At 45.4% G+C, this 13316-nt stretch overlaps 1 protein-coding gene across 5 annotated transcripts in view; it reads right to left on the bottom strand.

The window, feature by feature from the left end:
• The window catches only part of LOC109896266 (anoctamin-4), a 50216-nt gene that overhangs the window by 15199 nt on the left and 21701 nt on the right, over positions 1–13316 (bottom strand). For all 5 annotated transcript variants that reach the window (XM_031797688.1, XM_031797689.1, XM_031797690.1 and 2 more), the window contains 12 exons: positions 10565–10759; positions 10159–10295; positions 9681–9833; positions 8729–8829; positions 8097–8141; positions 7856–7987; positions 7479–7585; positions 7078–7133; positions 6603–6724; positions 6211–6345; positions 5826–5922; positions 5143–5203 (listed from right to left, as the gene is read on the bottom strand). In XM_031797688.1, the coding sequence (XP_031653548.1) occupies positions 5143–5203; positions 5826–5922; positions 6211–6345; positions 6603–6724; positions 7078–7133; positions 7479–7585; positions 7856–7987; positions 8097–8141; positions 8729–8829; positions 9681–9833; positions 10159–10295; positions 10565–10759 (1341 nt within the window). The remainder of the gene's footprint in view (positions 1–5142; positions 5204–5825; positions 5923–6210; positions 6346–6602; positions 6725–7077; positions 7134–7478; positions 7586–7855; positions 7988–8096; positions 8142–8728; positions 8830–9680; positions 9834–10158; positions 10296–10564; positions 10760–13316) is intronic.

The raw sequence follows: 13316 nt of genomic DNA, 5'->3' as shown, positions 1-13316 counted from the left end.
ACCAACGGCCACATGAAGCCTACGTAAAGCCATCACCAACGGCCACATGAAGCCTACGTAAAGCCATCACCAACGGCCACATGAAGCCTACGTAAAGCCATCACCAACGGCCACATGAAGCCTACGTAAAGCCATCACCAACGGCCACATGAAGCCTACGTAAAGCCATCACCAACGGCCACATGAAGCCTACGTAAAGCCATCACCAACGGCCACATGAAGCCTACGTAAAGCCATCACCAACGGCCACATGAAGCCTACGTAAAGCCATCACCAACGGCCACATGAAGCCTACGTAAAGCCATCACCAACGGCCACATGAAGCCTACGTAAAGCCATCACCAACGGCCACATGAAGCCTACGTAAAGCCATCACCAACGGCCACATGAAGCCTACGTAAAGCCATCACCAACGGCCACATGAAGCCTACGTACGTAAGCCATCACCAACGGCCACATGAAGCCTACGTAAAGCCATCACCAACGGCCACATGAAGCCTACGTAAAGCCATCACCAACGGCCACATGAAGCCTACGTAAAGCCATCACCAACGGCCACATGAAGCCTACGTAAAGCCATCACCAACGGCCACATGAAGCCTACGTAAAGCCATCACCAACGGCCACATGAAGCCTACGTAAAGCCATCACCAACGGCCACATGAAGCCTACGTAAAGCCATCACCAACGGCCACATGAAGCCTACGTAAAGCCATCACCAACGGCCACATGAAGCCTACGTAAAGCCATCACCAACGGCCACATGAAGCCTACGTAAAGCCATCACCAACGGCCACATGAAGCCTACGTAAAGCCATCACCAACGGCCACATGAAGCCTACGTAAAGCCATCACCAACGGCCACATGAAGCCTACGTAAAGCCATCACCAACGGCCACATGAAGCCTACGTAAAGCCATCACCAACGGCCACATGAAGCCTACGTAAAGCCATCACCAACGGCCACATGAAGCCTACGTAAAGCCATCACCAACGGCCACATGAAGCCTACGTAAAGCCATCACCAACGGCCACATGAAGCCTACGTAAAGCCATCACCAACGGCCACATGAAGCCTACGTAAAGCCATCACCAACGGCCACATGAAGCCTACGTAAAGCCATCACCAACGGCCACATGAAGCCTACGTAAAGCCATCACCAACGGCCACATGAAGCCTACGTAAAGCCATCACCAACGGCCACATGAAGCCTACGTAAAGCCATCACCAACGGCCACATGAAGCCTACGTAAAGCCATCACCAACGGCCACATGAAGCCTACGTAAAGCCATCACCAACGGCCACATGAAGCCTACGTAAAGCCATCACCAACGGCCACATGAAGCCTACGTAAAGCCATCACCAACGGCCACATGAAGCCTACGTAAAGCCATCACCAACGGCCACATGAAGCCTACGTAAAGCCATCACCAACGGCCACATGAAGCCTACGTAAAGCCATCACCAACGGCCACATGAAGCCTACGTAAAGCCATCACCAACGACCACATGAAGCCTACGTAAAGCCATCACCAACGACCACATGAAGCCTACGTAAAGCCATCACCAACGACCACTGATCAACACGTGACCATTTTAAACAGTATGACAAAATCATGACTCATGAAGAAGTATGCAATCAGTAACCATAGGTACTAACTTACACTGAAGAAACATGCATACCCTACTGTCACAAACTGTTATGAAAGAATTATGACAGCCTCTGTCAAATCCAAAATGTTATCTAAAGCAAACTGTGGTTAACACTACATGCTAATGTCTCCGTCTTGTCTAGATAGGCCCTGGTCCTGTGTAAAGGAGGTGATCGATGGGCCATCCCCAGAATGACAGCTTCTCTCTGGACCTTTCCCAGCCAGACGTCTGGGTCTGGGACACAGAACCTAAGCCAATGGCGGGTGAGTGAATCACATTCGTTGTGGTGACACACTCATATAAATCAAGTGCTATATTTCCAGGTGAAAATGGCCTAGAATGCACCTTGGACTATTGCTCCATTGTGTGTGTTGGTTAATTCATTCTTCTTGGTTAAACTGAATCTAAATAGTTGACTTACAGTACAGTATTATATGTAGTGTTTAATGAATACCCGATCCAATGTATGTTGAAGTTAAATCCCTCTATACCATAAATTGCTCACCATAAAAGATGAACGACAGGGACATTTATTAGAGTGGTTTCCATTAGCCCTGAAGACAATGTCTGAATTTGCAGTGCAATCAATAATTGAAAAACTAAGAACTACAGCTATTTGAATGAGTCTAATATGAGTCACAGTCTGGCAGCGCTCACTGCCTGAGATTTGGAAGTTACCAAGCTCTCTGAGAAGAATAGAAGATACACAACTTGTATTTCTCATTTGAACTATCTGGAAAATAGAGAGGACTGGTAATATGGATTAGTGTTTGGGCAGTTTACAGTCCGGTATCTACAGTGTAGCCATAGTTCATGCCTATTGTTCAATTGTGTACATTTCTGGAATACAGATGGAAGAGGACTGGTGTGGAAGAGTAAATTCGATTTGTAATCTTATATGACCTGTTAGAAACAGGCCATCCTGTTCTTCGTCTTGTCTTTAAGGTTGTTCTGTTCCCTGATATGTAATATAACCAGTCTGTTTTAGAACTGTTTCTAAACTGCCCTGTTCTAATTTCATGTCAATATTTCATGGTTCTTGTTATCCAAGGATGTATGGGGGAGTGGATATGTCCTTGATATGATTGGTCTTTCTCAAGGTCCACTATCTGTGGTGATAAGTAGAAGTACGGGACTCATTTGAAGGGCATGTGAAACACCCAACCCATCCTTGGTCTGTATAAAATGTCTGTGGAGAACAAATAGCGAGTCAAATTGGTTTTCCCAAAGCTTTTTATATTGAGATCGGACTGCCTTTTTCCACCACACTGGTTACAATCTACAACTTCTGTATGGTTACTGTGCTATACGTTACAAAGGGCTTGGCCCTGGCCATTATGAGCTCTTGTCCAGAGGGCTTGGCCCTGGCCATTAGGAGCTCTTGTCCAGAGGGCTTGGCCCTGGCCATTAGGAGCGCTTGTCCAGAGGGCTTGGCCCTGGCCATTAGGAGCGCTTGTCCAGAGGGCTTGGCCCTGGCCATTAGGAGCTCTTGTCCAGAGGGCTTGGCCCTGGCCATTAGGAGCTCTTGTCCAGACGGCTTGGCCCTGGCCATTAGGAGCTCTTGTCCAGACGGCTTGGCCCTGGCCATTAGGAGCTCTTGTCCAGAGGGCTTGGCCCTGGCCATTAGGAGCTCTTGTCCAGAGGGCTTGGCCCTGGCCATTAGGAGCTCTTGTCCAGAGGGCTTGGCCCTGGCCATTAGGAGCTCTTGTCCAGAGGGCTTGGCCCTGGCCATTAGGAGCTCTTGTCCAGAGGGCTTGGCCCTGGCCATTAGGAGCTCTTGTCCAGAGGGCTTGGCCCTGGCCATTAGGAGCTCTTGTCCAGAGGGCTTGGCCCTGGCCATTAGGAGCGCTTGTCCAAAGGGCTTGGCCCTGGCCATTAGGAGCGCTTGTCCAGAGGTGCGTGGCCCTGGCCATTAGGAGCGCTTGTCCAGAGGTGCGTGGCCCTGGCCATTAGGAGCGCTTGTCCAGTGGTGCTTGGCCCTGGCCATTAGGAGCGCTTGTCCAGAGGGCTTGGCCCTGGCCATTAGGAGCGCTTGTCCAGAGGGCTTGGCCCTGGCCATTAGGAGCGCTTGTCCAGAGGGCTTGGCCCTGGCCATTAGGAGCGCTTGTCCAGAGGGCTTGGCCCTGGCCATTAGGAGCGCTTGTCCAGAGGGCTTGGCCCTGGCCATTAGGAGCGCTTGTCCAGAGGTGCTTGGCCCTGTCCATTAGGAGCGCTTGTCCAGAGGTGCTTGGCCCTGTCCATTAGGAGCGCTTGTCCAGAGGTGCTTGGCCCTGGCCATTAGGAGCGCTTGTCCAGAGGTGCTTGGCCCTGGCCATTAGGAGCGCTTGTCCAGAGGTGCTTGGCCCTGGCCATTAGGAGCGCTTGTCCAGAGGGCTTGGCCCTGGCCATTAGGAGCGCTTGTCCAGAGGTGCTTGGCCCTGGCCATTAGGAGCGCTTGTCCAGAGGTGCTTGGCCCTGGCCATTAGGAGCGCTTGTCCAGAGGTGCTTGGCCCTGGCCATTAGGAGCGCTTGTCCAGAGGTGCTTGGCCCTGGCCATTAGGAGCGCTTGTCCAGAGGGCTTGGCCCTGGCCATTAGGAGCGCTTGTCCAGAGGTGCTTGGTCTAATCTGGGTCCATTTCCACAGGGACATTTTGGATAAACTGTAGACATTTGATCATCCCTTCCTCCATGTCAGTCTACCAGCTTTGCTCTCTTCCTTTATCTCACTCACTCTCTCCCCCTAACTCTTTTTCCCCACCTTTCTTCTCACACAGCCACCCAGGTCTTCATTTGGCTGGCGCTTCTGTTGGCCTTTGGCCTGCAGTTCTACCTAGCTGTGTTCTGCCTGCTGAAGTGCTGGAGTTTTGACACGAGGCTAAAGCAGGCTCTTAAAAACCTGCCCTCTACGGGGAAGCTCCTCACAACAGGTAGGTCTATTCCAGGGATGTTGCCTTGACACAGTGCAGTGATCCATGAACTGACCAAGGCAAATATGTAGTTTGACAAAAACTTTTGTTTTTGTTTTATCAAAACCACTGTGCACTTTCGATCGCACTACATTCTGAAAACAAAAGTTAAGCAGGTTGAAATGTGACCTTTCATTCGACTAAACAGGAGGCAATGTTAATAACACCTGTATTCCATATGTTTCAGTCCCTTCCTCCATCATTCAACTTCCAGAGGACTTGAAGAGTCTGAAACCACCGGCATACTGTCGTTATGACGTAGAAGTGGCTGAATCCTCCCTGCCTAGACCCTGCTGCTATGACGATGAGGAGGCTGGGCCCTGCACTAACTCTCCCTATACACCTTTTGCCTGGGATCTTGTGCAATGCTGAGGAGGACCTTGTAACACTTCACTGTAAATAATGTAACTTCAATATAGTGTGCATGGAATCCTGACCCATTAAACTGTTAAGTGAGTTAATTCTTAAACTTTATTTTACAATAAAATAAGATTTGTTTTAAATTGAACCTATAATATTTATACTAAATGATAAAAACTCACCCCACACAGCCATGAATACAGCAAAGAAAACTGTTGCTCCGTTGTCAAAAAGATGGGTGACCTAAAGCCAAGAAACAGATCAATAGCAATTGCTTAGAGAAATGATTTCTGAAAACATGAATTCAGTACAAACATACAGTAGTCACATTTGTAAATAAAGATTACAAAGGAGGGCTGTTCGTTAGACATTTTCCAGAGCAAGCTCCCAAAGTAGTCCCGTGTAAGCTCAGTTGGTAGAGCATGACGTTTGAAACGCAAGGGTAGTGGGTTTGATTCCCATGAGGGACCAGTATGAAAATGTATGCATTCACTACTGCAAGTCGCTCTGGATAAGAGCGTCTGCTAAATGACAAAAATGTCAAGTAAAAAGGTTACCTTGCTAAATGTGTTAAACTTATGTTACTGTGGCATAGCTCTGGAGTAAATGTTTGTCAAAAAATGCAATATTTTTCTAAAAAGTATGACAAAATCACTGTTCCTGGAGAGCTGCAGTGTACGCAGGCTTTTGTTTCAGCCCAGCTCTAACGCAAAATAATTGTGGTCTAAATTTATGACCATTATTAGTTAATCATTTGAATCACACCCAGTGGCTCTCCAGGATCAGAATTAGCCACAACTGCCCTGATGTTTGTCAGCAGTGCTCAGTCTGGGGCAAAAGTTTAACATGGTAGTACGGAAGTCACCTTGGCATAGATGCAGCTGTCTGAGAGTCTCAGGTAGGGGCAGTACTCGTCACATATGGGGCACATGATGATGTCAGTGGCCTGGCAGATTTCTTTACTGGAGAATCACAGACAACCTTTAGCCTGGTTCCATACACTCATCAATTCTTAATGCATTTATCAGCCTGTGTCAGTGGTGCCACACGACTAAGGCATTGATAGCATTGGTAATAGACTTCTACCAGACTAAGGCCAAATTTACACCAGTGTAAAGCATGCGTTCGTTTGGTATTTTTTCTAGTGGAAGAACACAAGACCAAACAGTGAAGGATAAAATACTAAGATAAAACAATGAGGGAAAACCTAATTAAAGAAGACCAATGAGTATTAGGTGAGCTTACATTACCTGACCTGGCAGTGGTCTAGGGTGAACCAGCCGTAGAGGAAGACCATGAGCCCAACCAGCGCCGCAGGGAACAGCATCCCAGTGTACCAACCCAGCCAGGCAAAATAGAGACCAATTTTCTCCCCGAAGTACCGCCTGACAACACCGTCAGGAGACAAACATCAACAAACAGATTATTATGTACCACCATTGCAATGATGTTGTGGCTTCATACGTTTTCAATGATCTAGTAAATTCACTCCTTCATTGATTAATTCATGTGGCTTTAATACATGTGGCTGGTGAAGTTGTATTGCTTGCAGGATCTAGGGACAACCTGCAAGGTGCAGATAATACATTGTATTAGACCCGTGATGTCCTTCTAGAGCAGGAGTGTTAACACAGTGTTGTACCTTATGAGGTCCAGTGGCTGGTACTTGTACCACACACCCCACCAGGCCCAGCATTCATACAGCAAGTGTCTGTGGTTCTCTGCCCCATGCGTCCGGATGGAGTTCTTACTTCTGTAGCTCCCCTGTTAACACACACACACACACACACACACACACGTAATGTACCATCATAACTACAGATGTAGGATCTTAATTTGATCACTCTTTGTTGCTGACAGGAAATGCAAACTTGTAGTGTATTTGAGTTTTAAAAATGCTTCTAAAGTTTGTCATTTCCACTTTGAAATATCAGACTTGACTTGCCCTAACGAAAAATGTATCAACCCTTACAAAAATGTAAATTACCTATAAACCACATAATTCACATTCCCGGTTGCCGCAGGATCATTTTCCTGCTGTAGCGAACTGGCTCAAATGAAGACCCTACACGTGATATTTCTCTGCCAAGCCAATGTGTGAAGTGTCAGTGCATTACCTCATGAAGGGGAAAAGCTGCTTCGTATGAACTATTGCTCAAAAGACGATTCAGCCCTGGAGCATAAACAAGAACATGAAGACACCGTCAATAACTCTACACACCAGAGACATGCTGTATCTCAAACGTGGGACACATCTAGCAGTGGACTTGTACTACTTGGAGAGGTGCCAGGTAGCCTAGCGGTTAGGAGTGTTGGGCCAGTAACCGAAAGGTTGCTGATTCGAATCCCTGAGCCGACTAGGTGAAAAATCTGTCAATGTACCCTTGAGCAAGGCACTTAACCCTAATTGCTCATGCAAGTCTCTCTGGATAAGAGTGTCTGCTAAATGACTACAATGTAAATGTATTAACCAGAGGCCATTTGTAACTGTGTTAGATGATGATGATGACAATCTCACCCATTTTGTCTTTGCCCTCCTCATATTTGACCCTTTGCAAGATATGATGGACGATGCGACTCCTGGTGGCGTTGTTGAAGAACGTGTCTTTGTTGTGAATGGTGAAACTGGAACATAATATAGATACAGAAAGGATCCTAGATCATATTTCTTCTAGATCGTTCCATTTATTGAGCTTTTGAAAAGCACACCATTTTGGCCTGATGACAAGGAAATTTAGTTCATTTGTTTACATTGCAAAAATGTGGTACCCTAAAACTAAGAATTGTGGTTTAAAGATGGAAGACATTGATTCATCTTCACCTTTTGTGTTAGTAAGGAAAAAACATATACCAGACTGGTGGTGGACACACACACACACACACACACACACTCACTGATGTATTCTGGAGCGACTGAAGGGGGCGGTAAAGCTTTCATTCTCCTCCAGGTCAGGAAGGGTGTTGTTGTCAAACTTCATGGGTTTGCGAGGCAGCCATCCTCGAAATCTGTTGATTCTCTTCTCCATCCTGGATGGTGACAGAAAGACCTCCAAAAATCACACATCACACACAGCCAGAGAGCATTAACATTAGTGTTGTGCCCCAAAATTCAATCAATAAATCAATTAGCACTCACCTACTCATGAACTTGTACCGTCGATGCATGTAATAGATTTTCCTCCTGAAAACCCCCACAACATTATCAACTATTAAACTATAAAAAATCTCAGTGCATTAATGCATTGCAGTGGCCTGGGCGGTCTAGCAGTCTAGGTCACTTATGCCTCGGGAACACGTGTTAGAATCTGACCCCTCTAGAGGCCTCACCATTCTACCTAATAAAAGTGCATTGCAAATAACTGTAGATTCATAGTATGAGAGAGAGAGAGAGAGAGACAGATCGAGAGAGAGTCAGTGAGAGAGAGAGAGAGAGAGAGAGAGAGAGAGAGAGACAGATCGAAAGAGAGTCAGTGAGAGAGAGAGAGAGACAGATCGAAAGAGAGTGAGAGTGAGAGTGAGAGAGAGAGAGAGAGAGAGAGAGAGAGAGAGAGAGAGAGAGAGAGAGAGAGAGAGAGAGAGAGAGAGAGAGAGAGAGAGAGAGAGAGAGAGAGAGAGAGAGAGAGAGAGAGAGAGAGAGAGAGAGAGAGAGAGAGAGAGACAGGCAGGCAGGCAGGCAGGCAATGTGTGTGGTGGTGGGAGCCTGTCTGTCGATGTGATTTATGTGTGTGAGTGTCCGGAACTACAGAGGCTGTGTGTTCATCTCCCCACCTGAATGGCATCCGAATGTTCATAAGCTCTGCGTAGCGACACAGCACCTCCCAGGGAGCATGCAGCTTCAGGAAGATCACATCACTGTTGCACACAGACAACTGTTTGAGGGGAAAAGACCCAGCATTAGAAGTATTATATCCTGTTGATACTATTTCTTAGAAGAGTTTCTTAGCACATAAAAACATTTGAATAATATAAAATCTAATGTTTTAAATAAAAATGCTTCTATTCTAAATCATGTTGCCACACATGTATCCAGCTTCAGTAGAGAGGTTTATGGACTTCATAATTGGGCATAAAGAGGAAAGGGACAGTTGAAATATTGATTTTCTTTTCTCTCTCATCATTTCCTGTGACATCAATTTCCTGTGACTGATCTCAGAACAGTTAACAGACATTCGCTGTCATGGCCGCGAAATAGTTTTTACTAGGATCTTTAAAAGATACCAAACTATGTGTGTTTGATTTCTTCAAAATCCCAGTAGCACAGTTATATAGTCAGTAAAGCATTCTCTGATCATTTCCAGAAGAATTCTACCTTGCATCTTGCTGTCATCATAAGCAGTCTGACTATACAGTAGGTAAAAGAAAAAGCTACCCTCGCAGGACCTAAAAATAACAAAGCATCTCCATGCAGGAGAGAAGCAAATGATGATGTTAAAAGAGAGAAGAGGCATATTCTCTTTGAATGCTCCACATAATGACCTTGATGTTACTGCGTCAGCACACTAGGCGTCAGCCACTCACACACATGCAAAAGCACACACACACACTCAGCACAATTGCTTCCCTGCTCCTTCTAAACAGGATTGAGGGTGAAACTTGCCATCAGCACATTTGTGTTGGTTTATGAGTGACAGGCAGAGCTTCAGTGACTATTGTAATACTGTCATACTATAATATACTGTTACTGTAATACTCTGTTACTGTAATACTACGTAGTACTCGCCTCCTTCTCCATCTGCAAGCCCTCGGCCCGGATGTTGCGCTCAAATATTTCCCTCTTCTCCGACTGTGGACCAGACTTCCTGTAAACCAGGATGTAGTCGATGTGGCACTTGCCATCGCTGAAGCACAAGCCACTGGACCTACTTCTCCCTACCTGGGGAGAGAAACAGAGGAAGGAAGTAACCACTATAAGGTTGTTTTGACCCAAAGTGACTTTAATATATTTTACCATTAGCACTGCTTAACATTTACAGAGGCGGTTGAGCTAAAGTGCTTTGCTCATAAGCATAATATCTAAATATGCCCTTCCAAGGGTTATATATCACACTACCGTAGTAAGAAACCAATGAGCTCACCCTAAGAAGACTAAACTTCTTTACAGTTCCCCCAAGGAGGATAAGAATAACACTGACAGCAGCCAGCTCCAACCCACAATGACCATACGTGCTTTATGGACACACCTGTAATTGACCTCTCACCTCTGGTTCCGGGTCAGTCCTGGTGTTGTCGTCCAGGATGCTACTGGTCCCGGGGTCGAGCAGGGTCGAGTCGCCATCTTTGGACGGAGTGCTCAGCCCCTCCAAACTCTCCATTAACAACTTCACATCCTTCAAAACTGGATAGAACATCAGCAGAAAACCCAGTGTCACTTATCAAACCCTCAATATGTTGTTGATTCTGTGAACACCTAGATTACTTCCTAACTCACTTAATCTAACAAAAACATTTACTGAAGTGCATGACTACCACTCAGAAATCAACTTCACAAAAGTTTTTTTGTCTCATAAAAGTTGCTCTTTAAAAAGATGCTGCACAACAGTTACATTATGGTAATGCTATTTGGTTGAGGTACCCCTTTAACTAAGGAGGTGCCAAATGGCTTACCGTGGGGTGGCACGTTATCCTGTGTGCTGGGGGAATCAGGAGCCCCAGCCAAGGACACCTCCATTCTGACTGGCGACCTGTTGGGGGGGAAGGAGAAATCCGCAGCCTCAACCCCAGGGGCCGGGGCCCGCAGAACTCTGCGTCTGTGGGGGCTCTGCCACTGGAGCTCAGCCCCATGTAGAGAGATACTCACACCTGGGAGATAGATAGAGAGAGAGAGAGAGGGACCGAGTGAGAGAGAAAAAAGAGACAGAGTGAGACAGTGAGAGCGAGACAGTGAGAGAGAGACAGAGACAGTCGGAGAAAGACAGTGAGAGACAGAGAGGAGAGGGAGAGAATTCATCATATCTGAGGCCCCACATTTAGTGAAAAACAGAGATGACAGAAAAGAGGGTGAAAGGTTTATTATCAGAGCTCAGTAAATAAAGTTAAATAAAACCCACATAGTTAAATAAAGGTTCTTTAAAATAAAAATAACCTAACAGTAAGGGAGCTGGAACATTTACGTTGTAACGTTTGAGACCTTATCAAACCTTCAAAAGACAACCTCTGTTGGTTAGGAAATGGGAGATAGGTGAATCCAGGGCCTTATATAGTAGTGCTGGGAATTGCCAGGGAGTTCACGATACGACGTTATCATCTCCATACTTAGGTTCTGACATGATAATGTATGGCGAATCTCACGATTCTACATGTATGGTGATTCTATATGCGATTCGATACTGTGATTTGATTGTGATTCGATGTTTCAAACATATTGCTCACCATGTCTGCTGCAGACAGACGAGCGCCAGCCATGACAAAACTAGTTTTGATCAGTCAGGGAAATAAAAGTGCTGAAACCATGTTGGCTTACTATTTAAAAAGAAGATGGAGAACAAGCTATAGATGTAAATACCTGAGTTTTGGCGCAGGTTGGCGTCACAGCCGATAGCGCTAGCTAACGCTACCTATAGTAGCAACATTTAAAAAAATACTTTGTGTCAAATATTGATATAATATTGTCCCAAAATAATGCACCCCTCCAATCCCTATTATACAGACATGCAAATCATGAGTAAGCTTTACAGTGCCCACAAATAAGATGTAGAGATATATCTATGGCTATACAGTCGTGTCTGAGATGATTGACACCCTTAATAAAGATTAGCAAAAAATACTGTATAAAATAAGCAATACAAACACTGAGGTATATTGTTTGCGAATTTTTGTTGTTGATACTAATGCAATTGATCAGACAAATAAATTGTGTTCCCTGAAGTGATCCTGTGCGCCCGCTGAGGAGCCATTATCTAACATGGCCTAGTGAGTAGGTTAACAACAACCCCTCTGAAGAGGTCTGCGACCCACACGTCCATCTGACGAGCCTGGGCTCTGGGGAAGGTCGTCGCTGGTCTGAACGCTGAATTTCCCTTTGTGACAGCTCCGCGACTCAGCAGAATTTCTGCTGAGCCCCAGACATACAGAGAAGGAGTGCGAGGGAGAACGCTCAACGCTCACGCCCTTCCCGCAGTGGCTGAGGTATTGAAATAACAGCAGGTAATAAAACCACCACAAACTCTTTCTTCCTGGATGAAATCGATGGGCTGGTTCCCTCAATGACTTCAGTTGTAATAAACGTTTCACTCAGCCATCAGCTGCTAGGAGGTATTTTATAGCGTGAGTAGAGGTTACTGCAGCCCCAGAGGAGATGTGAGTGATAAAAGCCAGGGCACTATAGAAATCGAATGATTCCATCACATTTGAAAGAGTTGTCTAACGCAGCTCTGCCGGTCTGAATTCACACATCAAAGCATATCATTTGCACACTTTAAAATTCCATCTGTGCCAATCAAAATCCAAATGACCTGCTACTTCCAAACACAAGGATATATCGTGCTGTTACCACAACTACCACAGTACCCTCTAAGTTCAAGATTAAGCATAAATCACAACATTGAGAAAACCACTTTACATTTAAGATATACTTTACATGATTTATATTAACTAGTCAGTAGATTAGACCCTGGAAAATTATAAATATTGAACATGACAAGATGATTGGCCTACTAATAGACCATTTGGTTGATTTATGTTGGATGATAAGATATGATATAAGCATAGAAGCCTAGGTGTCCATAGAGAAACCTAAAGCCAATCAATAATTAACAACAGTGTTTTTGTTGCCTCTGAGTGACCACTGGGCAGCAGCACACACACATTTTAGTAATTTAGTAGATGCTCTTATCCAGAAAAACATACAGTAGTTAGAGCATATATTTTCATACTTTTCCAATACTGGTCCCCCCTGGGAATCAAACCCACAACCCTGGCGTTGCAAGCGCCAAGCTCTACCAAGTGAGCCACACACACATGCACACACAACTTGTTTAGAGACACTGAATGCACAAAACCCAAACTGATTTACACAGAGTCAAACAGTCACAGAGCAGACTCAATGAGCATATCGGCCAAAATCCTGACCGAAGGTACACACACAAAATGCCAATTGTCATGTGGTAATCCATGCCATAACAGTGGAGGCCAAGTTGGTGCCAGCATGTTGCTATGCTAGCTATCTCAGGAGGATGTTCAGGCTAAGCTAGTTGGTTTAAGTAGTTTTCCACAAAGAACCATTGTACAGTCACAAAACACATAATTCTCCTTTTCACTGAATAGTAGTATCAGAAACTTCTGATTGATAATAAGAAGTACATCACATTCAGGTGTGCTGCATCACATCAGCAGCTAATTACAGGACAAATAGAGTGGC

This window comes from Oncorhynchus kisutch, linkage group LG19 (assembly GCF_002021735.2).
Source record: "Oncorhynchus kisutch isolate 150728-3 linkage group LG19, Okis_V2, whole genome shotgun sequence".
NCBI classification, from domain to species: Eukaryota; Metazoa; Chordata; class Actinopteri; order Salmoniformes; family Salmonidae; genus Oncorhynchus; species Oncorhynchus kisutch.
Note: the sequence above shows the minus strand (reverse complement) of the source record. Positions and strands in the feature narration are given on the sequence as shown.